General features: G+C 48.4%; 2 protein-coding genes across 2 annotated transcripts in view; both read right to left on the bottom strand.

The window, feature by feature from the left end:
* LOC142925098 (uncharacterized) overlaps positions 1-26,050 on the bottom strand; it is a 37,994-nt gene extending 11,944 nt beyond the window's left edge. The window contains exons 1-4 of the mRNA XM_076067903.1: positions 25,288-26,050; positions 22,347-24,007; positions 21,045-21,131; positions 18,200-18,341 (exon numbers count right to left, since the gene is read on the bottom strand). Coding sequence (XP_075924018.1) covers positions 18,200-18,341; positions 21,045-21,131; positions 22,347-22,466 — 349 coding nt within the window. The 5' untranslated portion in view covers positions 22,467-24,007; positions 25,288-26,050. The remainder of the gene's footprint in view (positions 1-18,199; positions 18,342-21,044; positions 21,132-22,346; positions 24,008-25,287) is intronic.
* Positions 379-8,694, bottom strand: LOC142925097 (chitin synthase chs-1-like). Its single transcript, XM_076067901.1, has 4 exons — positions 7,471-8,694; positions 6,204-6,488; positions 4,363-4,478; positions 379-727 (listed from the first exon to the last, which is right to left on the bottom strand). The coding sequence occupies exons 1-3, from the start codon at positions 7,598-7,600 to the stop codon at positions 4,381-4,383; spliced, it is 513 nt and encodes a 170-aa protein (XP_075924016.1). The 5' UTR covers positions 7,601-8,694; the 3' UTR covers positions 379-727; positions 4,363-4,380.
* Positions 26,051-27,956: the final 1,906 nt, after the last annotated feature.

Here is a 27,956-nt window from a genome sequence, read left to right as displayed (position 1 = left end):
ACCTCCAATTAGCACAGTTGGCTACACATGGTGTGAAAGAAGTTCAACATACATACATCTGGACCAGTCCTTGGCCTTCCCTCAAAAAGCCTCAAAAATAGCCAAATGTGATGTAGTAAACATGACAACAATGGAGACAAAGGCGGCCGGGCATGGTGCTGGTCACCTACCCCCTTATGTGCCATTCCGGACTTCACAGGTGCTACTCGCTAACAGCACTTGCCCCAACGGTCGGTTAAAAGCTACATGGGGGATCGCTGCCTTCGTCTTGGCGGGGGTTGGGGGCATATGTTACACTTTTTTTGCAATGTACGTAGCCAATCATGCTAATCGGAGGTGTGGGACGGAACAACAGAGGAGAATGGAGCGACACTCCAAATAACGTTCGACACAAAAACAACAACGACAATAACGATAACACACAAAGTAACTCACCTCCTTGGGGGAGGGCTCAGAAGGCGCCTTGGTCTCACGTGTGCCCCATGATACGTTGTACATGTTGACCAATGAGTAGATGAGCAGCAGCAGGTATCCCGTGGGAATGCAGATGAGGTACAAGAATCCGTGCACGATGCAGAAGAACTCGCTCGATGAGATGGATGCCCGCGAGAGTGATGAAGAAGATGCCGCTGATTGTGAGGATACCGTTCTTGACAATGTCGCCGACCATAGCGAGCAGCGTGCCCGTCATGAGGAACATGTAGATCACGGTGAGCACCATGGCCACCTTAAAAAAAATACCAGGTATAAAGCTCTTTTCAGAAGCCACCTGGCCACAAATGATAGATCAACGAAGTGGCTCATCACGTGGTAATGTATATCAGCAGCCAGATTAAATGTGGAGGGAAGATAGAGAGAACACGTGGACTCCAAATACATAACAGGCGTTAAGGTCGGGATAGGGATCAAACCCACGACCTCCTGTATACCATGCGAGGGAGTTAACATCTCGCCATTGCAGGAGGAGACCTTAGCCATCGGCGTCACCATCGTCCTTTTGTCCAACCACCACCAATTCTTGGGAGTTACTTTGCATTTATTCCGCACTTTTCCACAAAGTCCTCAACACCCTGCACTTTGCAAACAACAACAAAATAATGATAGCTCATTGTTCTTCTGGGTTCTTTTGGTAAAGTCACGTAGAATGGAGATGAAATAATAAAAATAATAATAACAGAATAAAATTCTCACGACGTTTCGGCCACAACACAAGTAGCCTTCCTCAAGTGAAGAAACAGGACTGTCTGGAAGATAGCGCTTTAGTGAACCCTGCCAAGCATGGCAGCGTCTTTTAAGCTGTGTGGGAGGAACAGAGCACCTTGACAAAGCAGTTTACATATAAATTAGCGTGTAACTGGGGGATTAACATGATGTTGGTGTGAGGGATTAGCACCACGGAGAGCGACGAGCTTTGTTAAGACGGACGAGTCCATCTATGTTCAGAACAGAGGAGGGGGGAGAGGAGTTTACATATCAACAGTAAATTAGCATGTAACTGGGGGATTAGCATGATGTTAGTATGAGGGATTAACACCACGGAGAGCGACGAGCTTTGTTCAGACGGACGAGTCCATCTGTGTTCGGAACGGAGGAGGGGGAGGAAGAGGAGGAAACAGCCACGGTGCGCTGCTCTATCCTGTGTTGCGTTATAACTATGCTATAAACTAGCAGTTCACATGGTGATGGGGTCGCACTAATTCACCGTGGAGAAATCTGCGTGAAAGTCCTGAGCGACTCATTAACAATCACATAATTCAAGCTGCTGCTTGTGAAATAACGAACAGCATGTGGGGGCTTACGATCGCTGTCGTCTATCGACCGTCGACTTCACAGCTGTCAGAATTATTTTCCTAGCTTTCTGGTCTGCGAGACTGTGAGACATTTGGCTCTCGCTTTATCATCTGTGATGACCAGAACTGTCCCGGACCGACTGGTTTTTATGGTAAAATCAACAGTGATCTCGCCGAAACGTTCGACAGTCAGTTTAACTCAGCACGTCAGCGGTGCAACATGCCGCTCAGGAAGTATACTGGATCACATCTTCACATACGGCGACGTCGTAACTTTAAACGACGTTCAATACACGTTCTTATCGAAGATAAGAACGTGTATTGAAGTCAGATCAGTCTTGTGACGTGCAAAATGGCATTACAAATTATTTGCCCACCCATCACAACGATATCATACAGGAACTGAAAACGACTAACCCACGATGCTTTCAGTCAGAAGATCCGGTCATCATTGGCAAGCCTGAATAATGCATCAACGGTCTATTCATTTGCAGCTCAATTAGAACATGGCATCATCGCTATCTTTGAACGTGTGTCCATCCAAACAAGCACACAGAGAACGGGAAAGCACGAAGTGACTTACTGTCACTGGAGGCGATACTGTGAAGAAGACGCGGAGGAGGCTGGGGTGTCTTTGAAAAAAAACTAGTTTTCAGATTGTCCGACTGCTTACAGAGCCGCCTACAGATTTGAAAACTAGCTCATTATTGAGTCTCGCAGACCGTTCTATGGTCTGTGCATCAATGAGTCAGTTCGCGACCCCGTGCTCTGTGGCACATTGTGAAGGGTCTGTTGCACTCCAACCCCATCAACCAGTCAGCCGGTTCTGTGCACAGTACTTGCAACGTTCTTCGCCAATAAAGTGATGATTAAGACGGCAGTTTCTAACTTGCAAGCAACGCATTCTCCTGGTCTGTCATGTGAGTTTGATCAACCTGATAACCAATGCAAAACTTGAGACCCTGGCACCATCGTCAGTAGCAGAGGTGTCAATGTTCATTGCCCAGCTGCCAAATAAGACATCGCCGCTCGACTCCGTCCAGATATAAATTCTCAAATTATGCTTGGACGTACTTGCGCCACTGATTGTCCACCTGGCAAATATTTCATTCAGCGAGGGCTGTTTGCCAGACCATTGCAAAATGGCGCAGGTAACACCGCTTCTGAAAAAGTTGGCTTGAGCCATAGTGACCATCCAGACTATCACCCGATCTCAAACCTGAGTACAATTTCAGAGGTCATTGAGTGCCTGTGTCTGAAGCGGTTAATTCCCTACGTCACTGGGATGGGCAAATTCAACCCATTCTAGTCGGTGTACCGACAATTCCACAGTCTTGAGATGACTCTACTAGATGTCACTGTTGACCTCTAAAAGATCATGGCTGACCGGTGCATCGCAGCATTGGTTGGCCTCGATTTCTCAGCCACCTTCGACACCATTGACCATGAGATACTCATTGAGCAGATAAGGTCAAGGTTCAGTGTATCGGGTATGGCACTAAAGTGTATTGAGTCATACCTGTATGGTGGATTACAGTTTGTCAAGCTAGGTGATGAAGTCATCTCCTATGCCATGCCTAGTCGGCATACCACAGGGTCCGCCTTCGGGCCCTATTAATTTTCAATATATGTCTCTCCGATCGCCAATATCATCTCAATATGAAGTTCTATATATATGCTGATGACTCACAATTGTACACCGCAATGAAGTCCAAGTTAAATGTGGAGAGCATCGGCAACCCCGAATATTGCAAGCGAGTGATGCACGTGTGGTTTGCATGAAACGAAATTGTGCGAGGATCAGGTGTGGCAGTCGCAGACTCAAGGATTCAGATTGTGATTAAAATAGCCTCGGCGTCACTCGACCAGAATATGTCAGGTGATCACCACATGCAAAATGTAGTCAATTTCTGTAATTTTCATATCAGGGCTCACGACACATTCGACCACTATTGAGCAGTGACATAACCACCGCGGTGATGTGTAGCATAGTATCGATAAGGCACAATTATTGCAACACACCGCTCTATGGGACGTTGGCACGTGTTGTAACAGGCATTGCAAGACCCGACCATGTCCATCCAGTGCTCGCCGAGCTGCTTTAGCTTCCAGTTGCCGACCAAATACATTGTTATAAGGTCGTACTCGTAACACAAAAAGAGCGTGCCACAAATGAACTACAATACCTTGATAACCACGTCAAAGAGCATAAACAATCACGCGAACTCCAGCTATCCTCGCAGTGGCTTTTGGCTAGCCATCGAACAAAGACCGTTACCGCATCACAAGCTTTCAGATGCGCTGCTGCGGCCATCTGGAACGATATTCCTTCCGATGTTAGGAAGCCACTGTAGTTTGCACTTTTAAATCATGTAGATTGAAAACTAATTTCTTTAAGACTGCTTTTTGTGTTTAGTTTTTTGTACGTCCCCTGCAACTCCGATGAGCAAGGTTGGCTACGTACGGTGCCAAAGAAGTTCAACATATATACGTACATTGTGTTTCATTTGTGGCAAGCACGTTGTGTGCAATGAGTGCCACGTGCTTCTGCAGAAGAAGCCTGGGCGCCCACCTTGATCTGCGTGTCCGGCTACGTTTTGAAGCAGACGGCGATGTATAGAGCAGGCGGAACGATGGAGATGAGAAGTGCCCAGTTTTGGTCCATTTTGAAAACGAAGGTGAAGCAACCTGAGCACCGGCACGAGACAAATACCACACGAGCTGAATACCATCATTAATACATTCCTGCGGAGGGAGCTGGTAGGAACGTTGGGTTGCTCGGTCAATGGCCAGGGTCAATGGCGGCGTGGTGTATTCCGCAAATATGCCCGACTGTGAGGGCAGACACAAACTGGTGTGAGTAGGTTAAACGTTGAGTTTTATAAGGGCACCACGGAGTGACCAGCCCCTCCCCACCCCTCCCACCCCCCACCCAGCCCCACCCTCCCTACCCTCCCCACCCAGCCCCACCCTCCCCACCCTCCCCACCCAGCCCCACTCTCCCCACCCCCCACCCAGCCCCACCCTCTCCACCCAGCCCCTCCCAGCCCCTCCCCACCCAGCCCCTCCCCACCCAGCCCCTCCCCACCCTCCCCACCCAGCCCCTCCCAACCCTCCCCTCTCCACCCAGCCCCACCCCTCCCATTTTATTCGGGTGTCCGGATACAAGTGAACAGACATCCACAGACATACACAATTAATCCCCTGCCTCCTGTGATAATCCCGGTTGGGCTTCCAGTCCACTACGTTTCCTACCAATAATGCCCACTAGGAGCGCATTTATTATATATCCGGGTGTCTGGATACACGTGGACAGACATCCACAGACGTACACAATTAATCCCCTGCCTCCTGTTAATAATTCCGGTTGGGCTTTCAGTCCATACAAGGGCACCACGGGGTGACCAGCCCCTCTCCACCCAGCCCCACCCCACCCAGCCCCACCCTCCCCACCCAGCCCCTCCCCACTCTCCCCACCCAGCCCCTCCCCTCCCTACCCTCCCCTCTCCACCCAGCCCCACCCCTCCCACATGGACAGACATCCACAGACATACACAATTAATCCCCTGCCTCCTGTGAATTAATCCCGGTTGGGTTTCCAGTCCACTACGTTTCCTACCAGTATCATCTCATCACCACAACCACCACCATCATCACCACCATGATTGACAACGACAACCGTTCAATCAGCTGTAAAGAAAAGAGTGCACTCAGATGAACAGAATCGTGCAGCCTGTGTGTATAGAATTTTTGGCTGAAAGAAACATGCAGCAGTTTGAATACCCTGGTACACAAGCAACACGACTCGCAATATTTTTAAAACGCAAGCAGTGCGCATACGTTATGATGAGAGGATTAACACGACCACTCACTTTGAGGTTGTATGCGTTAAACACCCAAAGATGGCCAATTGTTATCGTTAAATATTTGCAATCAAAAATCTCGTGGAAGGAACAACTCTGAGTGACGACTTGAAGCCATGCACGACTGTGAGCAGAAGTGTTCCAAGTTAACTTTTTTTTAAAACGAAACTATTTTTAATATACCAGATAAGGCCCACTGAGCTATGTAGCTCTTCTTCATAAGCAACTTGGCCACAAATTATAGCTGAACGAAGTGGCTTATTACGTAGAAATTTATAGCAGCCAAATACTCAACGCGTGATTTTGATTCTAAATGTAGAGAGAAAAACCGGAGAACCCGGATAAAAATCAACACAACCACGAGGAGAGACATGCGAACTCCAAATATACAGGCGTCAGGGTCGGGTTCGAACCCATGACCTCCTGTATACCAGGCGAGGGAGTTAACGCCTCTCCACCATGGCGACGTCTCTTTTGATGTAGTCCCTGCATCAAAAGGATGAACCCGGGTAAATAAAAAAACCCAAGACATGTGGCAACCCGAATTCACCTGCAATCATGAGACAGACGGTGGCCGGACCCATGTTGGAGGTGGCCGTGTAGATGATCTGATAAAGAATATAGAGCCGAGAGATGGACGGGTTCTTCTTGGCCGTGCGGACGCCATTTTCCAGGATGCTGAAGGTGTTCGCCATCGTGGAGGGGCCCCAACGCCTCCGCTGGTTGAAGAACTCCTTGAATTCCTGCGGGGCGTTGGTGTAGGCGTCCGATCCGGTGCAGTACTCGACGCGCCAGCCCTGCTGCAGCATCAGCGTGCACAGCCAGCGGTCCTCACCTGCACCAACAAATGGAAGAGGGGACGTCCGCGAGGTAGAGGGTAACCGGCTCATAATACCCACAGCCAGCACCAGCTCCTGGCCGAGCGGCATATCTCTGTAGCTGCACCGGCAGTAGCCCTCTGCAATTATCTCTCTCTCTGCATCTCCCACTGCTGCATACGCAGGAGCCACAGCAACTACATCCAACCAGCATCATCCACCTTCAAACATTTTTTATATTTTGCTTGCCTTTCAATATTCGGATTTTGCTAATTAAACCAAAATCGACGTAGTTTCCCCATGACCTAACAACCTTACCCGATTGGCTCTGTCGGGTGTTGGACGCTTATAGTTAAAACAAATTTACACTAAACCTACACGACAATCTAATCCAGCAGGAATGAATTGTGAATCATGAATATTGGTCGTGAAAGTCTACGTATTAAATTGATCTTGCGGGGTCTTGGCCCAAGTATTACCACGATACAGTGAGGGAAAAAAGTACTTGATCCCCTGCTGATTTTGTACGTTTGCCCACTGACAAAGAAATGATCAGTCTATAATTTGAATGGTAGGTTTATTTGAACAGTGAGAGAATAACAACAACAAAAATCCAGAAAAACGCATGTCAAAAATGTTATGAATTGATTTGCATTTTAATGAGGGAAATAAGTATTTGACCCCTCTGCAAAACATGACTTCGTACTTGGTGGCAAAACCCTTGTTGGCAATCACAGAGATTCTAAGCACGTGATGTTGCATCTAAATGAGGGAAAAACTAGAGGACCCTTAGAAAGTCTACGCAACCATGGGGAGAGAGACGCAAATTGCAATATACACGCGTCAGGGTCGGGATGGAACTTACGACCTCCTGTATACCAAGCTTGGGAGTTAACATCTCGCCAGCGTGACATGTATACATGTTGAACTTCTTTCGCACCACACGTAGCCAACCGTGCTAATAGGAGGTGCGAGATCCAAACACACGTCGACGCTTACCTTGGTCGTACTGGATGTACTGCAGGGCCTCGGTGGCCACTGTGGTGTAGGTCTTGAGGACGTTGTCATCCATGATGGCCTTGGCTCGGAAGAGGCTGAAGCAGCCAGGGCTGCAGAGAACGCAGCCCATCACGTGCTCGGCCGTCTTCTGTAGCCAGTGGCCTACCGCGTACTCGAACTTCTGGTAGCAGACGAGCGGCCCTGTCGGTGTATAAACAATTGTGGTTAATTGGCTGAACGCAACTCAAAGTGAAAACCCAATGGAGCAGTCCTACGATTCAGGTGTGGCTTTCTTGGATTCATTTATGTTGTACGTATGTTGTTTATATATGTTGTATGTGGGTTATATGTTGTATTGTGTATTGTATTCATGCTGTATGTACGTTGTATGTATATGTGCTGAAAAAAGGACTGTGGGTTTTGCATTGAAACCACAACCAAAGGACGTTTTTTGTAAGTATGGAGAGCGAGGTTAGAACTTTGAATTCCGAGATTGGGAGGAAATGTAATTGCGGACTACGGGGGATTAAGGGCGAGTCAAGAGGAGGGGTGGGGAGGTACAGGAGGAGGGAGAGGGAATAGGCAGGTGGGCAATGGAGGGGAAGATCGGAGACATTTGGGGGTGGAGAGGGAGGGAGGGGTTGGAGAAAGAGTGGACGGCTAGAGGGTAGGGAAGGGAATGCTGGGGAGACGAAAGGAGAGGGTTATGAGAGAGGGCAGGAGGTGAGGAAGAGAAGCAAGCCGGGAAGAGCGATCCGGGAGGCCACGGTGGGAAAGCGGGAGGGCAGGGAGCAGAGGGATGGGTGGGGTCAAGTAAAAAAATACATGCTCTTTGAATTATTCTCCTGTTTTAATTGCGTATTTGTTATTTATTAAAAAATGTGCATTCATAAATAGATGTGATTTTTGTTATAAGAATAAGTCAAGGAGTGGCTAAATCTGTGCTCTCCGGTTTCCTGGGTGTCCTAGCTGGTCCCGCCTAGCTTGACCACTTAATAAACGAAGGACATTTGAATTGTGCCGTTAAAGCATCGAGATTAGATATTAGTGCGTGCCATGTAGTTTGATTTCGTCGTAACTATTGTTGGATATGAGCTTTTTCCAAAATTGATATTAACAATAATATCTGCCGATATATATTTTTTTAATAATAAAGAAAAATAATGCATAAAACACACAAACCCAAAAACACGCAAACACAGATGGAAATCGTAAAAAGGACATAAATGTATAGAATAATAAACTCCAAGAGAGGGCAGAGGTTATCTGCGAAATCTCCAGACTGCCACGGAAGGACGGTGAAAAGGGGGTATCTGTTTTCTCTCACTCAAGGGTTGGAGAGAGAAAGAGATCCCGGCCGTCTTTGTCTCTCCCCGCAGCACGAGAAAAGAATTTAACACCCAGTGAGGAATGGCTTGTTGTTACAAAGAGGGTCGTCCCCTCCGCCCCCCAGGATCATATAACGCAGATGGCTTGTGGAATGCCACACAACAACAACAACAACAACCGCCATTCGCCACTAAGTGGCGGTGACGTCACCACGACGCTTGTGCCAGGCTATGTGCACCCTGAGGCCACGTGAAGTGTCGAACGCCCGCTGGCAGGAGGTCACGGGGCAGACCCAGGTGCCACGGGTCGACTGACTGAGATGACTGGCTGATGCACCACCTGTGCCCCCTACTGTGCCAACCTGCTGTGCTTTAGCCACCCGGCGCTCCGCTCGCCGCCGTGAGCGTCGCTCCTCCGCCCTCCGTTGTTGTTGGAGGGCGACTGCCTCCAACTGCCCAGTAGCATCCTTCACGAGCCTCCTCCACAGAGGCCGATCCTGACACCGCTGGCACCAGTCATCGGCAAGTCCACTCAGCTCCACATCCTCCTGCACCACATCACTCCATCTCCTCTCTAGCCCGTGCCGCGCCCGCTTAGCCCCCCCAATCCGGCCAAACAAAAGCTGTTTCGGCATGCGGTGGCTGGGCATGCGGGCTACATGACCCAGCCATCGCAGCCTTGCCTGCCGGAGGAGCTCACCGATGGGACCCTGCCCAGATCTTTCAAGGATTTGTGAGCTCCTCACACAATCCAGTCTGGTTAAACCCAGGATGGATCGTAGGCAGGCCAGCCTAAATGTTTCTAACCGGCGAAGATGTTCCATTAGGGGGGTCCACGTTTCGCAAGCGTAGAGAAGGGAGGGAATGACCGTGGCCGAGAAGACTTGAAGCTTAGTGCGGAGCGACAGACCAGGTAGCTTCCACACAGCGTTACGCAACCGATGAAAAGATATTGCCGCTCGACTGATTCGGAGTGAGACCTCTGCTGTTAAACAGGAGCCAGTCATAAGCACACTGCCCAGGTATGGGAAACTCTCCACTCTCTCCACAACTGCCCCATCACCGATTGGTAGTTGTGGGGGTGGAGTGTCCGATGGTACAAAATACCCAGGCAGGTGCTTAGTTTTGGTGGGGCTGATGGTAAGGCCCCACCTCTTAGTTGCACGCTCCAGTCTCAGCAGCAGCGTCTCCAACTCCTCCTCTGACTGAGCAGCTATTACCAAGTCATCAGCATACATAACGTGGTTGAGCAATAGGGAGCCATCCCTTGACCGCACCCGGGCATCGATTAGCCTCCCATTATATCTGTACCATATGGAGATTCCCCCGGTACAGCTATTGAAGGCTTCACGAACTACGTGGTCAAAATAGATGTTAAATAATGTGGGAGCCAGAGGACATCCCTGTCGCACCCCAAGGTGTACAGGGAATGGCTCTGACTCCCGGCCACGTAGTTTTACCCGGGCCCGCTCACCATCATGAAGGTCCTTAATGATCGTGAGCAGAGGGTCAGGTACTCCAAAAGCACGAAGAACGACCCAGAGCCCAGGCCTACTGATGGTATCATAGGCCTTGACCAGGTCAATAAAGCAGAGATGTAGGTCTTGTTGGAATTCCCTACACCTCTGCTGTAGCAGACGGACAGAAAATATGGCATCTGTGCAGGACCGCCCTTTCCTGAAACCGCATTGGGGCTCCGCAAGCCTCTCCTCAGCGTGCCTGGCAAGGCGATGCTGAATAATCCTTGCCAGGACCTTTCCCGGCACACTGAGGAGTGAGATGCCCCTGTAGTTGTTACAGTCTGTGCGGTCCCCCTTCTTAAAAAGGGGGACCACCAGGGCATCCTTCCAATCCTGCGGAACCCGTCCAGTGGTCCAGACTGTTGTTATGATGTCGTATAGGGCAGTCTGTGCACAAACGCCACCCTCCCTCAGCATTTCGCTTGGGAGATCATCTCTGCCCGCTGCCTTTCCTGGTCTCAGACTCCGGATCGCCTTCAATACTTCATCAGCAGCTGGCACCTCAGCCAGCCACTCACAGGGGGTGACTTCATCCGATATTTGAGGCACCGCAGCCTCAGCAGGGTCATCCTCACTTTGTGCCACGATGTTTTCCTGGCTGAGGGATTTTCCCTCCCCCAGGACCTCACAGAAATGCTCAGCAAATCTGCGAACCTGTTCCTGGGGGTCGGAAATTGGATCACCGTTTTTTCCCCTAATGATGGTAATAGGTGTGGCGCTGCAGGTTACTTTTTTGATGGAGTTAAATAGAGATTTGTGATCACGGGCCACTGAGGCAGACTCCATCTCCTCAGCAACCCGCGACCACCACCCATCCTTGCAGCGCCTCACGGCTCTCCGAACCTCCGAGCGAAGGCTGCGGTAAGCCTCCTCATTCTCTGACGTGGGATTCTGTAGCCGATGACAGTGGGCCTGTCGCTTTTTCTCAACCATCCTGAACAACTCCTCTGTCATCCAGGGTGTCTGGGGAGGTCTGGACCGCGTACCCAAAGCAGCCATTGCAGCAGCATGAGTCACAGTCCTAAACCTCGCCCATTTACCCTCGACATCAGGAGGAGTCGGGGACGATGCCAATCCCAGCCGCAAGCGATGATGAAATTCTCGCTTGCAACTTTCATCAGATAACTGAGACCAGGCCACTTTAGGTTGGAATGGGGTCCTGGGTGTACACCCACCACCGGAGTGGAAGAATGGCAGGCGCATCTTACAGATGACTAGTCGATGGTCAGAGGGCAGATCAGCTCCACGGTAGGTCCTGGTGTCAAGGACATGGGCTCGCATTCGCTGGTCCGTCACTATGTAGTCCAGCAGATGTTCTTGCTTGGACCCGGCATGCATCCATGATGTTGTGTGGATGCGCCGATGCCGGAACAGCGTGTTGGTAATTACAAGCCCATGGGCTGCACAAAAATCTAGCAGCCTCCTACCGTTGTTATTGAGCTGATCTGGCCCATGCCCTCCAATCACTCCAGACCAGGTGCCAGTATCATGACCAACTCGGGCATTGAAGTCACCCAACATGATGACTCTATCCCGAGGGGCCACTTTAGCCAGCACCTGTGACAGGAGGTCATAGAAGGCATCTGACTCATCGGCTTTGCCTGCATCCCTCCACGGATGTTCATCTTCGGTGGGGGCATAAGTAACCACGACCACCATTCCTCGCCTCCGGTTGATGGGAAGGCGAGCCCAAAGTAGCCTGGGGCTTACAGCTTCCCACACCTCACCGCCACGCTCCCACGCCCCCTTCATTCTTTTGTTCAAAAGAAGACCCACACCCTGTTGTTTGGCAGTCTGCTGCCCCGAGTAGAGGACTGTCCACCCCTCATGGTGGCAGGAGCCAGAGCCGGTCCACCGGACCTCCTGAATGCCGCATAGATCCAGGCGGTACCGGTCCAGCTCCCGACAGAGGAGTGGCAGCCTCTCCTCTGCAGTGAGCGTTCGAACATTCCACGTGGCCAACCGTAGTGGCTTTTCGTTGTTTCTGGAGTAGCCCCGAGGGTAGGTATTCAATCTCCTGGCTCCGCCAATTGGGGTTTGGCCAGGAGACGTCATAGACGCCTGGCCCCCCGGGGCCTCCGGCACAAGCTTAGTTGTTACATATTTCAGTTTAATTCGTAGTTTCGTGGTAATTAATTGAAGGTGGAGGGGTTACCAGCCCCTCGCACCCGTCCAGAGCCCCCGTTTAGCCCCTGTGGTGGACACATATGCCATAAGGGGAGGAGCCAATCAAAATTGGATCTCCCCCCACAGCGCTGTCCACGACAGAGTTGCCCATCCGGCACCGCGAGGAGGTAGGGGGTTGCTACACACACGCACGTACACACACACACACACACAGGCCACGCCCCCCCCCCCCTTTTCACTGCGCAGAGCGGAGATTTTTTTTTTATATATATAACGGTCCAACCATTTTTTCAAAAGTTCAGTCAAGACAGATCAACAGTTCAAGAAGTTCGACAAGACACGGGCAGTCGCAACGAACGGCTGGCTCCAAGAAGCGCGAGCCTCGCTGAGTAGCGAGGATCGCCGAGTCGCGATGTATCAACGAAAGTGATTTCAGAGCCAAAGAGACGAAGTATCACTCAAAACTTTATTCCTACATCAAGTGCCAGCTTCTAGCTGCAGCGCGACCAGCGCTGCCAAGCAAGAGCGTGCAGCTCAGTCATCCAGCAGTGAAGAAGCCGGCTGCCAACGAATCAGCTGAGAGCGCTCGGGCATCTCAACAGAGAGAGCGCGTGCGACTTGGCTTATCCAGCAGCGGAAAGAGCCTGACCAGCAAGAGTGTCAGCGCCACTGCGCGCCACTGTTCGGGCCACCAGCGCCACCACTGCGCGCCACTTCAGAGCGCGCCACCAGCGCCAGCCAGCGCTACAGCGCGCCACTGTTCGCGCCACCAGCGCCACTTCACGCCACCGTGCGCCACCAGTGCTGAGAGCGTTCGAGCAGCACTAGGAGAGAGCAGCGGGCCCGCACTCAACACCCATCGGCGCGACGACGGCGAGCGTCGTGCCGACTCTTCCAGCCAGCTGTGGACAGAAACTGTGTACCGTGTTCATATGCCCCCTCCCCCACACGCTCACCCTCACACCCCCACTACTCCGCAGGGAACAAACACATTTTTGACATAAGAGATGCCAACCTCGGCGTCTGCTTTACGCAAAGAATTGAACCAGTGATAAAGAAGACACACGATACGCATATCGGGATAATCAAGAAGGGTTGCCACTCCAAGGCGGTGCATTAAAAATCAATTGATAATGAAAAACACTGCTGCCATTGAGTTACGTGGATAAGGTCATTTAGAAGCAAAAGAGTCGTACCTTTTTCTTTTCAATGGCATAATCTTGCCAACGAATCCATTAACGCACATTTGTGCCTTTAGGAATAATACTTGTTTTATTGTTTTTCGTATGAATATCGTCGCATAATTTTAAGGACTTTATTCATATTTCTCATATGTTCGTGTTACATTGCATAAAAATTAATTGCCGATACCCAAAGTGAAACAACGTGATAAGAATTGACTTGAAGGTCTATGAAGGGATGTGGTACTGTGTGGGCAATTTTCAAATACGAATTTGCATATTATAAGGTTAAGGTTTTTGTTAGGATAGCATATGCATGTTCTTAGCATCTCTCTCTCTCTCACCAACTGCTCGCGCTACGTGGGGGGGAATGAATGAAAGTGAAACGCAATCGTGATGGTTACCGTATTAATGCTGTGTTGAAATTCCGAGATTGAGCATTCTCATATTATCCAAAATTAAAGTTTAGCTAGAGAATAAAATTGATTAAAGCAGAAGGGTTGTGTGTGATTCTTTCTGAAATTCCGCATAAGAATTGTTCTGCGATTGAGATCTGAACCTGGTGGACCTATCATAAGCACACTAACACACATAATCAATAAATGTTAAAGCAAGAATAATCGTATCCTTATTGCTAATACAGAGTTAAACAACGAAGCCATGTTGACTCTCTCATTCACGCTCACAACACCTGCATAACTGCATGCGATTAATTGTCTCATCCTAATTGATAACCAACCTTCGTCACCGAGGCTGGGCCCGATTATCATAACGACCTGCAGTATCATAACCACACCCACTCGCATAAATTAATACGATTATATCTCGAATTAGCATAATTTATATGCATAATTACACATATTCATGTAATTTTGGATAAATTATGCTAATTTTAAATTTCATTTAATTTTCATTATTTTCATAAATTTTTCATAACCCACATATACAACACTGTTTGGTGTTAGTCATACTCTTTGGTTCTATTGGGTAAAGTCACGTAGGTAAAAAAAAAATAACAAAAATCACGACGTTTTGACCACAACACAAGTGGCCTTCATCAGGTGAAGGGACCAACCTGTCCGGAGGACAGCGTTGGAGTGAAAAAAGTCAAGCGCAGTTCGCCTCTAAGCTGTGAGTGGGTAAACAGAAAAGACGCCTTGACAAAGGAATTAGCATAAAATGTAAAAGTTGAGGGCGCTTTGTTCCTCTCACACAGCTTAAAGGCCGTGATCTGAACGTGGCTCTTTCACTCCAGCGCTGTCCTACCAGACAGTCTCGTCCCTTCACCTGATGAAGGCCGCTTGTGTTGTGGCCGAAACGTCGTGAGAATATTATTGTGTTATTTTATTTTATCAATTTATTATTTTATTCTCATTCTACGTCACTTTACCGAAAGAACCAAAGAAGATGAATCATCGCAGTCACGAAAGCTTTAAATCGAAAGATTACCAAGGTTGGCGATGTGTTGGATTATTACATCCGCGAGTCGTGAGAGATGGCGACGACTTGGGGGGAGGCCTTCATCCCGCAGTGTATGGACCACGGCTGATAATAATGATATTGATTTTGTTTTCACTTAACAATTCTATAGGATTTGCGTAATTTACTCCGAAGTCTTTGCAGTATTTTGGTATTTCATTTGAGTTATGTAAAGTTAAACTTCCATTACTAGCGGTGGTAGTGGTCTTTCTCAGACCACTTCATGATATACTAATCCTGCTCCATGTCCACTCGGTATTGCTGTGGTGGATGCGTGTTGATTTAATTACAATCCTTCCACCGTGCTTACGTGTGTGTTTATTTAACTTTATTTAAACATCCCGAGTAGTTGTGGTAGCAACGGCGTTCTGTGATTCACATTAAAGGTTTTTGGGTTAGATCACGTAAGTATAAATGTGTCATAACCCTCCTCCATCCAACACAGCCAGTAAGCTTGATTTGGAGCTTTCGTGACTGAAGGAATTACTTTTTGGTTCTTTCGGTAAAGTCACGTAGAAACAAAATAAATTAAATAATAGAATACGACGTTTCGATTGCAACACAAGCAATCATCATCAGGTACGAATGAATGAGAAAAAACAAACCTGGTCAACTTAGAAATATAATGCAATACAACGTAATCAACCCTACCTGGTTGATTACACTCTTCCAAAGATTGCTAAATTTGAGAGACAAAACACGGACACGGAGACACATATACAGACACGTCAGCAGAGAGAGACACACACATAGGCACACAGAGAAACATGGCCTCTGTGTCGAGGACTTAAATAGAGAGAGCAGGGGGCAGAGAGAGAGGGGGGGTAGATAAATTAGCACGTCAATGAGAGCTTTGGAGCTTTCGTGACTGCAGGAAATACTAAAGAGAACATGGAGACAGAGAAAATCAACTGAATAAAAAAACTTAGTAAAATTTGGGAATTAACGCATAGCCTGGTTGATTACGTTCTTCCAAAGATTACTAAATTAGAAGTTAAGTGTAAAATTTGAGAAAGAGACAAGACAAACACGGAGACACAAAGACAGACACAAGCAGAGAGAGACAACACATTTACAATTTGAGTACGAGGTTTTGCTGGTAATTGCATTCATCACCATCGGGCGATTTCACAAATCGTACTCGAATTGTAAATGTTGTAGATTTACTCTCCAATACACGGGTGGGCTGAAGTAGTCATTAATTGGCGCATTTTGTTTCAGTGACAAACCTGACTGGCTGTGTAGGGAGGTAGAGGGTTACTAAACATTTATACGTATGCGAACTAACACAAAAACCTTTATTATGAATAATATTGCTTGCAAAAGCCTACGTGTTAAACTGGCGTTCTCTTAGTCTGCTGAAACAGCGTGTGCACTGAGGGTGAATCTTGCGTGAGGATTGCATCAGGGACACCCTAGGCCACTGCATTTGCATGTTTTCCAATTACTTCAACGATAACCTGATGGGAACTAATTGTTGAATGCTTAATTCCGACCTGCAACGGTTGTGCGTAATCTGATTGGGTTGAGTGCCATTTTACTGTAGGACTTTAACAGAGGCGAAGGCGTTCAAGGTGCTGAAGTTAATACGCCGAGCAATAAAAAGCCGAGCAATAAAACGTGCGGGGCGGGCATGCGGTTCGCACAGTTAAATTGTGTGGCACAACCAGGAAGTGGGGGTGGGGGGGGCGTTGATTTCCCCACCCAGAATGCGAAATCAACAAAATCAGATCCGATCCGAACGTTAATCACTGTCGCGGGTTTCACATTTCCATAACTTGTAAACAATTAACACATTCCTGTGGAGGGAGCTGGTAGGAACGTTGGGTTGCTCGGTCAATGGCCAGGGTCAACGGCGGCGTGGTGTATTCCGCAAATATGCCCGACTGTGAGGGCGGCCAGAAGCCGGCGTGAGTAGGTTAAACGTTGAGTTTTATAAGGGCACCACAGGGTGACCTGCCCCTGCCCACCCAGCCCCACCCCTCCCACCACCCAGCCCCACCCTCCCCTCCCCACCCAGCCCCTCCCCACTCATCCCCTCCCTACCCTCCCCTCTCCACCCAGCCCCACCCCTCCCACGTGGACAGACATCCACAGACATACACAATTAATCCCCTGCCTCCTGTGAGAATTAATCCCGGTTGGGCTTCCAGTCCATATAAGGGCACCACGGGGTGACCAGCCCCTCCCCACCCAGCCCCACCCCACCCAGCCCCACCCCTCCCACCCCCCACCCAGCCCCACCCTCCCCACCCAGCCCCTCCCCACCCTCCCCACCCAGCCCCTCCCTACCATCCCTTCTCCACCCAGCCGCACCCCTCCCACGTGGACAGACATCCACAGACATACACAATTAATCCCCTGCCTCCTGTGAATTAATCCCGGTTGGGCTTCTAGTGCACTACGTTTCCTACCAGTAAAATCACGCTGTACACATCTGCCATCCACACGCACCCTGTCCAGGCTCGGCGCTGCTGATATCTGGTGACATCCCGCACCAAAGACAAAGATCCCCTGTGTAGCCTTAATAGACTGTTGGAACAAGTGCTGTTCACAAGAAGCGCCTATGAAGGCCAGCACGGCACACGAGGGGGTGGGTGGTCAGCACCATGCCCGGCGGCCTTTGTCTCCCCAGCGGCGACATTTAAACATCGTACCAGGTGATAATTTGAGGCTGAGTTGACCTAGGGGAGCCGCTGTACGGGTTCAGATAATCGTCACTGGTGTTGACCTTGAGCGAGAATCGAACTTGGGTCGCCAGGTTCATAGCGCAGTGCACTAACCACTGCACCACCACTCTACACCACACACACGCGCATCCTACACCACACACACATCCTGCACTACACACATCCTGCACCACACAAGCATCCTGCACTACACACATCCTGCACCACACACATCCTGCACCACACAAGCATCCTGCACTACACACATCCTGCACCACACACACACACATCCTGCACCACACACACACATCCTGCACCACACACACACCCTGCACCACCACACACACATCCTGCACCACACACACACATCCTGCACCACACACACACATCCTGCACCACCACACACACCACAGCTGTCTGCGCACCCACGCCCGTCGGGTGAATTCTCCCGCAGGCGGCGCCAACGGTGGAGTCCCTCGTGAGTCGGTCGACCAGCATGGAGAGCGCCGAGGGGTAGAAATCCGTGTCTCCGTCCAAGGCCAGCACGTAGGTGTTGCGCTTCTTCCTCTGCGGCGGTGAACGGGAAGTAGTGGCATGGAGACAGATCAGCAACAGCGGTGGCATTACAGCCGTGACCTCGTACAGAGCAAGCAAAGCAACCGTCTCACTTAGCTCCTCAACCCCAACGCTCCTTCTCCAACCTCTAACAACCAAACACACAACGTATGCATGCTGTATGCAAGGAGGATGTGTCCCCCAATATTCAAATATGCTCAAAATGTCCCCCCCCAATGTATTGCTATAAAATACATTTCTGTTTATATGATTGTAGTTATGGTTGTACTTTATTAATCCCTGATCTCTGCCATTACATACAATGAAACAAGAAAAGGTAAATAAGAAAAAACAGAGCATTGGAATACAATACACTATTAGACATTATTGTAAAAAAAAGTCCTATGTGTTAGTGAATATTTTTTTATATATTTTAGGCAGGAAATGGCAGGAAACCAGTATTCAAATTAAGATTTTTTTTTCTGGGGGAGACCCCCTGGAAGACTTAGTCCCCCCCAATGTTGACTCCATGGCTACGGCCTTAGCTGTATGTATATTGTATGTATGTATAACTTCTTTCGCATCGTATGTAGCCAACCATGTTCGTCAGGAAAGGATACAAACTAAACACAAACTGCATTTCACAGAAATGAGTGTTCAAATAGATTATTTAAAAGTGCATAGCTCCAGTGGAGAGATCGTTTCTATCTGCAGCGCTACAACCTCTGGAAACAACCTCCCTGAAGCGGTGCGCACACTCGACTCCATCGTCACTTCATTAAGTGACAACTCAACAGCAACAACGCGGCTGTTTTCGCTTGCGTACACCAACAACTAACTCCGGTCATCCTCGCAGCAGCGGCTTTGAGCGAGCTATCGAACAAAGATGGGCACTGCATCTCGCGCTTTCAGATGCGCTTCTACGGTTGTCTGGAACGCTCTTCCTTCCGATATTAGGAAGCAACTGGAGGTTTGCACTTTTAAATAATCAATTAGATTGGAAACTACATTCTCTAGAACTGCTTTTTGTGTTTGGTTTGTTGTCCTGCCCCCACACCTCCGATTAGCACGGTTGGCTACGTACGGTGCGAAAGAAGTTAAACATAAATACAAATAAATTTCAGCCGCAAACCTATTTTACACTTCTATTTTAAACAACTGTAATAAGTGTATATATTTTTTTCTTTTTGTATAGAAAGTTATATTGCTATTGTAGTGACCTATATTGGGTCACTATGGCGTTTAGCGCCAGCTACTGACAGAATAGGGGAACTGTGCGTGTTATAGCCTCTCTCTGGCACCAGAGTATGTTTGGCATGGAAGGGCGCCCTACGGGGCATGCTTCTGGTGACTATCAGAGAGAGGGCAGTTGAGGACGTGACAGTCTAGGTGAACCCGAGAGGGCACGTGACCAGAACAGGAAAATGAGGGGGGCCAAAAGGTGGCGAGAGGGACACGTGATATTAGGCCCAGAACCTTCTGGTAATATCCAGAAGGGTGCGTAGCCGAGGGCGGAGCCAGGCCACGCTCAGGGGCATAAAAGGGAGGTCCCGAGAGCCGATCCAGGCTGTCTGTTGGAATGGAACGCGTCGGTGCTACGCCTCTTCGATCCTCGGTCGTCGGTCTTTACGCTCGGCATCGTGGGTCAGGCAGTGTGTTACTTACTGACCCGGTTATGTAGTTACCCCGTTGTGTCTAGTTACCCGTTGTCGTCTAGTTAACCTGCTGTATGTTTATGTAGTTACCCTGTTGGGGTGTAAGAATAAACGTGTTGCCTCCGAGTTCAAGTGTGTGCCTCCGTGGAACCCAGTACACTATTTTGAGTATCAACGTGATGATGGCGCGTTGAGTGACAGATTGTGCCAGAAAGGCAACCAAAGATTAACTTCTAAATGTGCCGACTCTGTGTGCAGAGACACGCATAGTGCACGCTATGACTGGGCCTCAACCCAGAGGGAAAGGGCCTGAGAGAGAGAGACCCTCTAACAAACGAAACAATTTAAATTTACTAGGCAAGATCCACTGAGCAATTAGCTCTTTTCAGAAGCGACCTGGCTATCACAAATAATAGCTCAAAAAAGTGGATTATCATTTGGATATTTATAGCAGCCAAATTCACGAAATGCGTGATGTTGATTCTAAATGTGGTGGGAAAAACCGGAGGACCCAGAGATATATCCATGCGGCCAAGGGGAGAGAGACACGTAAACTTAAAATATGCAGGCATCAGGGTCGGGATCGAACGCAGTGCCTCCTGCATACCAAGCGAGGTAGTTAAAATCTCGCCATGGCGGCACCCTAGCAGGGTGTATTTGGCCTACACTTCCACACTGCTCCCACGTCTTGGGAGAAGTATAATTGGGTAGGCCCTGCACGTTCCCTGGATGGGCAGCTTGCGTGCGGTTCGCGTGCAGTGGGGTAGAGTGTGAGTATTCACACTCTACCCCACCGCATGTAGAACTGCCCATCCACGGAATGTGCAGGGCCTACCTATTTATACTGCTAAGTTGAAAGTGGCCTCCCCTATGTCGGCTTAGCCTTAAATGAGTAAACATTAGCACTGGTGAGACAAAGACGGATGGGCGTGGTGTTGGACACACGACCCGCTCGCATGCCATCCCACCCTTAACAGGTGCTCGCTAACAGCACTTGCCTCAACAGTCTGTTAATGGATATATGAGGCGTCGTTGTCTTTGCAGTTTACAAAATCCTTACCTCTACCCATTCCTCTTGTTCATCTTTCTTAACTGTGTGGATCTTGTGGTAGATCTTCCAGCCAAGGAGGTAGTACAAGTACATCACCTGTACAGAACACGTTAAGGGGTTTAATAACAACAATCACCATCAGCAGCAGCAGCCGTGATTGATCCACTACTGGATTAAGACCTACCCAAGTCGTCGCGATGTTTCATGAGATCCTGAGTCGTTATCCACCCAGAACCTCTATTACCGACTGATTCCATCGCTCCATCTCCCCAGTGGTCACCTCTCTGCAATGAGTTCCATTCTTTGGCTGCCGCTCCGTTATTATTCTCGACCCAATGGCCATGACAGCGCGTGCTGCTCAAGTGTAACTCAACAGCGCCACCAACCTTCCCCCCCCCCAGTCGTGGATAGAAGGCAATAGAACAACACGCAAATGAGCATCGGCGTGAGATTGCTGTGATACATCGATAACAACCCTGGTGCAGTCATCATCATCATAGCACTCAACGGGTAACACCACGGAACACCAAATCAATCGAGTCGGGGAACACTCGGTCACGGACAACACTGCTGTGTGCAACTCGTTTACAGCACTTGCCCCAAAAAGCCTGCTGAGCCTATATGGGGTATCTTCGTCTCTATGGTGTGCACTGATTCGCACGTGAAACGAATTTTTAATCATCACGTGATTTAATTTCAATATGAGAGCATGACTCTCGAGGTAGCATACAGATGGCTTCAATAGATGTGAGCTATTGCCATCTGCTTCTTACGGCTGATGCTGATGTCGACTCGTAGAGCGAGCTGTAAATTTACATCGAGGTGGTTGACGATCCAGATGATTGCGTCAGGAGTAGCGGAGTGGCGAATCATCGCTGCTGTGATGATGCCTCTCCCTTCATTCGTGTTGTGAATCGGGTGTTGAGTCGTTGTGTGTTCAGTCGCTCTGTTCCAGGTGGTGACCACTTTCGATATTAGGAATGCACCGAAGCTGTGCACTTTTAACTCTAGATTTGATACTAATTTATTTAGAACTGCTTTTTGTGTTTATTTATTTGTATCTTTCTCTATACCACCAATTAGCATGGTTGGTGAGGTACAGTGCGATAGAAGTTCAGCATACATACGTATCGTCGCCGGACACTGACCGGAGATATTTACTTTTCCAATTGTGCATAATCGTCATCGTCATGTAGAAGCACATCAGATGTTGCTGTTGCTACTATGCTCTAAGTGTGGATGCGGTTGTAGGGTTTGTGGCCCAATGAGATTTGGGGTGGAAGATCTGAAGCCCAGGGATGCAACAAATACCTGGGACAAGCACTTGCGGTGGCGGATCATCTCCTTGTCTTTGAGGTGCACGCACAGCGAGTTGCCGTGCGGGAGTTTGTAGGAGAGTCGCGCTCCGTACGGCGTCTGAGTCCACTCCATTGAGGGCGCCTCTTGTGGAATCTTCGAGTTTTTCTCAAAATACCTTCACATCAGCAGCAGCAGCGCAAGCGACAGAAAAGACATGCCCCAATTACTATATTCCATTGCTGCTACTGCTGTCATATCTGGGATGAAGTCCCCAGTTGCCACCTCACTGCTACACTCGCAATTTTTTTTTATTTTGATTATTTTGCTGCTATAAATTTTCACATGATAAGCCACTTCGTTACGCTATCATTTGCGGCCAGTGCGCTTCTAAAAAAAAGATTATACCTCAGTGGGTCTTACCTGGTAAAAAAAAGAATAGTTTCGTTTTATTTGTGATCTGCGAACCTGTCCTATACTTTGCACTCCTATCGTGTTGTTTGTTGAGGTAACGGTCTGACCCGCCCCTGCTGGACATCTGTGAAATAGAGCTTTTAGCTCATCGAATTCCTCCTGCAGTATAAATACATATTCTGATTCGGAATTGAGTAAAGCAGCAGCAGTCGTGGGTGACTGATGATCCAGCACTCAAAGATTATTTCCCAGTCGTTTGCTCGCTCTCTGCCAGTCAGTCGCCTCCGTATCTCACTTCTATCGCTACTACTTCTACAACCATTGTTACTGTTCACACGAACTTCGCTGCTCGATTGCTCCACCCACGGCGAGGGCCTCGGTCGCCCAGACTGAGTCGTCTCGTTGCCCAAATTCTTACCAACGCACGAACAAAAGACAAAGATCCCCCCGTATAGCCTTCAACAGAGTGTTGGAGCAAGGGCTGTTAGCCAGTAGCACCCATGAAGGACGGCCCGGCACACAAGGGGGTGGGTGACCAGCACCACACCCGCCTGCTTTTATCTCCCCAGTGCTGCACCGTTTGTGTAAATTATGTTAAGCGCCTAGTCCGCTTTACAGCAAGGTTGGCTACGTATGGTGCAAAAAATAGTTCAACAAATGAGGTTTCTGCTCAATTCAACACGCGCGTGAACGTCCATCTATCACACCGCCCACCATAGTGTCTCTGTTTGCCGGCCAATTGTCAGTTTGTGCACCTTCGGATTTGCACTCAACAACGGTGATGGTGACGCAAGGAAGGCATTGCTAGCCCTGCGATCCGCACTCACGACGTTCATCTGCGTGACCATCACCAATCATCGTCATCGTTCACCATGATCTATTCACTTCTGAACGAAGGCATCGGCGCAACCTGTTGCCATCCTTCCCGTGGTCTCTCGCACCACGAGCTGAGCTTAACCACCCCGTGTCGTCCCGTGCTTTGTTATTACAAGGCCCGTGCCTCTATCCATCCATCCCTCCCTCCCTCCTCCCACTTCTTTTCCTCCTTTTCCTCCTTCTGCTTCTTTTCCTCATTCTCTTTCGTCTTCTTCTCTTCTTTATTTTTCTCCTTCTCCTCCTCCTTCTTCCCATCCTGCCCCTCCTTCCCCTCTTCTTCCTCCTTCTTATTCTCCTTCTTCTCCATCTCCTCCTTTTTCTCATTCTTCTTCTTCCCTCCGCCGCGGGAACCGACGTTGAGATCCTTTGGCTCACTCCTGTCCAGCCTGGCAGCGGCAAGGGAGAAGGGTCGTTATTGTTATCCCGCCACACGCTCCCCATCGAGTCAAGGTCATGGTACAGCATCGCTCTCCTCTGCAATCGAGCGCTCTCCCAAGGTCTCCCGCCGAAACGTTTCCTACACCTTTCTCATCCCACTGATCACAGCAAACTTCCACCGCATCCTACTGAGTTCAACTCACAACGACCTCTACCCATCGCCGGCACCGGCTTCTGGATGAGTGCGTTTCTCTGTAGCTGTACCAGTCAGCAGCCGTCTGGAGCTCTCTCTGTATCTCCCACTGGTGCACACGCAGCAGCAACCAAGAAGCAGACTCTAACCCATCCAGACTCTAACCCATCCAGGCTCTCATCTGTCCAGGATCTCACCTGGTTGAGGCTCTCACCTGCCCAGGCTCTCACTTGTCGACGCTCTCAGCATGCATCATAATATTTTTTGTTGCGGGAGCCCAGACGTGTTAACTCAAGAGAAGTTTACAGCTTGCACAATTCACAAACATCGTACAATGGTCACATACAAAGAACGGTCCGCGTTAAACACGATCAGCTGATTAGTTGCGACGTTCGAAGGAGGGCAAATGTTCTTGAGGTTAGGAAGGCGCTGCTCCATGTGAAGATGTCATATTTACGAGCATCCAAAGAAAATTGAAAATACACCGCCCACAAATACTGCACTGCGTGTAAGCGGTTAAATGTCCAAGGTCGAAATATGACGGTCGTATATGCGACATGGTAATATGGCATTGCTGTAGATTGTCCAAATAAGAGCCACAGTAATGTGGTTCTATTTTGTTTAACATTTTTTCACCGGCATATGCATTGCTGCATATATCACGATATATTTTTTTCAGGACACTTTAAACGTGCAGTTTAGATTAATATCCTCAAATCTCGTTGAGCTGAAGGGAGGGACGCGGTAGCGTGGTAGCCTGACTGGTGTGGTGCCCTGCAGAAATGAATGTACGTATGTGTGGTGGACTTATTTCACACCATACATACCCAACCAAGATAATCGAATGTGCAGGAGAAGGACAACAATCTAAACACAAAAATAAATTCTGAAGAAATTAGTTGTCAATATTATTTAAAAGTGCATAGCTCCAGTTGTTTCCTAATATCGGAAGGAAGAGTGTTCCAGACGGCCGCAGAAGGGCATTTGAAAGTGCGCGGTGCCGTGACCACACCCCATCTGCATGTTCGCGAGGGACCCCCACTGGCCCTTGGGATCCGGCCGCTTGATGGAATTGGGCGATAGGGAATATACCACCTCAGGATGGACGAGATGATCTTCGTCATCTCCTCCTTGGTCTCGTGCCACATGGTTGCGCACAAGTAGATCTTCACCCTCTCTTGCTTGTGGTTGCTAGAGGATACAACGAGAAGATGAAATCATGTTCAGATTGAGAGAAGGAATCGCAGAGCGCGGGTTCTCTGTTTTATGCATTGGGCATATTGTGGGATGGACATATTTCAGTCTGTAGAACAGAAGGGCAAACGTCACAAATCGTAATCATTATGAAATAAAACAGAAAGAATAAAATCTTGCTTTGATTATATGACCATACTTAACCTCTGATACGCAAAACACGAAACATAGACAAAGGCATCGACCAGACTAACACAAACTAAAAACAAAGATCGCCCATAGAGCCTTGAGAGACTGTTGGAGCAAGGGCTGTTAGCGACTAGCACCGATGAAGCCAGTAAAAGGACTTGAGGGATCTTCTTTGGTTCTTTCGGTAAAGTCACGTAGTATGAGAATAAAATAATAAATTGATAAAATAAAATAACACAATAATATTCTCACGACGTTTCGGCCACAACACAAGCGGCCTTCATCAGGTGAAGGGACGAGACTGTCTGATAGGACAGCGCTGGAGTGAAAGAGCCACGTTCAGATCACGACCTTTAAGCTGTGTGAGAGGAAACAAAGCGCCTTGACAAAGGAATTAGCATATAATTTAGCATTGAAATGGCTGAGTGATTAGCTTGTGACTGGTCACAGAAATAGCTATGTTAAAAGTTAAAGTATACACATCCGCAGAGGCACCCCTTGATAAAGGAATTAGCATAGAATTTAGTATAGAAATAGCTAAGTTAAAGCACACACATCCGCAGAGGCACCCCTTGACAAAGGAATTAGCATAGAATTTAGCATTGAAATAGCTGAGTGATTAGCTTGTAACTGGTCACAGAAATAGCTACGTTAAAGTCAGAGCATACACATTCACCGAGGCACTTAGTACAAATCAAACAGGAGAATTTAGCATTGAAATAACTAGGCGAATTTAGCATTGAAATAACTGAGTGATTAGCTAGTGACTGATCACAGAAATGACTATGTTGAAGTCCAGGCCTACACATCTGAGCTATTCACAGTACTATATAGTGAACCAATAAAAAACTAAAATATAAATTACCTTATTGTTATCAATAAACTCTATATTCTCCAATCAGCTAAGCTACCAACAATAAGTCGTTATATATCACAATGCTATATGGCGAAAAAATGGGTGGATTATTACCCTCAACTTTAGCACCACGGATAGCTACGGGCCCCGTTCAGACGGACGAGTTCATCCATGGTCGGAACAGAGGAGGGGGAGAGAGACAGCTCTGATGAAAACCCGTGGCTTTACAAAGGACATTGGTATCGGATATAATGATATCGTGATCACCCACAGCGTTGTAACAGTGGTCAGCTACGGCAGAAGAATTTGTTCTGCCGTGTTTTAAATCTAATGTGTGCTCGCGAATTCGGTCAGAGACACGTCGTTTTGTCTCCCCGATATAGCAATCACCACAAGTGCAGCTCAATTTGTAAACCCCGGGGTACTAAATCATACCAAACATTAAACTAATTTCAATGGTAGTATATTTATCCAAGTAGTGATATGCAGAACTTTCATTGCAGCTTATTTCACTTCAAACCACATTTGTAAACTCCCCTCCCCCTCCCCCGTGCTGGTCCTCTACGTTACGGTCATTCCCCTTCACACTCCCCTCCCCCTCTCCCCCCTCCTTGCCGGTCCTCTTGCAGTTTACGGTCATTTTATGCTAATTCCTTTGTCAAAGCGTTTTGTGTCCTCCCACACAGCTTTAAAGGACGCGACCTGGGCTGGACTGTCTTCACTCCAACGCTGTCCTCGTGACAGTACGGTCCCCTTCACCTGATGAAGGCCACTTGTGTTGTGGTCGAAACGTTGTGATTTTTGTTGTTTTATTTTTTACCTACGTGACTTTACCGAATAGATCCAAAGAGTATGCTGTTATTGTTGTTAATTGGCCTTGGGCACCACTGCCAACGCAGCTGCAGCATCCCCAACATACTCTTTCCACATTTTGTATGTCCAGCAATGGATTGTCAAATGACTCCGTGAATGATATTCATTGTTTCATTTTTATTAGTGACATAGACGCGATGTTGCTGCTGCGAGGTAATGGTCAGCACAGTCGACGTGCAATTCCTTAGGCCGCCGGGTCTATCTCCCAGTGCGGCAGCTGAAATAAACGGGCGAGTTTGTGACCTCTCCTCGCTCTGCCCACCCAGAACCAAGGGAGGGCGGGGGGGGGGGGGTCTAGCAGAATCATTTACATTTATACTTGAGGAATGCGATGAGCTATACAACTCTTTTTCTTAGATGTCCATTCGAGGTGGGTCAGATCGTTACAACAACAAATAATACAAAAAACACGTAAGTGTAAAGTATGGGAAAGATAAGCAAATCACTTATAAACAGGATTTACAAAAAAAACTTTACTTTAGCAGGTAAAGTCCACTGAGCTATTAGCTTCTTTTTCAGAAGCCATAAACGATAGCTCAACGAAGTGGCTTATCACGTGGACATTTATAGCAGCCAAATACTCCACCCAGGGAGAATATGCACACTCCAAATATACAGGCGTCAGAGTCCGGATCGAAATCACGACCTGTAT

Source organism: Petromyzon marinus, chromosome 18 (assembly GCF_048934315.1).
Source record: "Petromyzon marinus isolate PM22_M1 ecotype Great Lakes invasive population chromosome 18, UKy_Petmar_22M1.pri1.0, whole genome shotgun sequence".
Lineage (NCBI taxonomy): Eukaryota > Metazoa > Chordata > Hyperoartia > Petromyzontiformes > Petromyzontidae > Petromyzon > Petromyzon marinus.
This window is presented reverse-complemented; position numbering and strand designations above follow the sequence as displayed.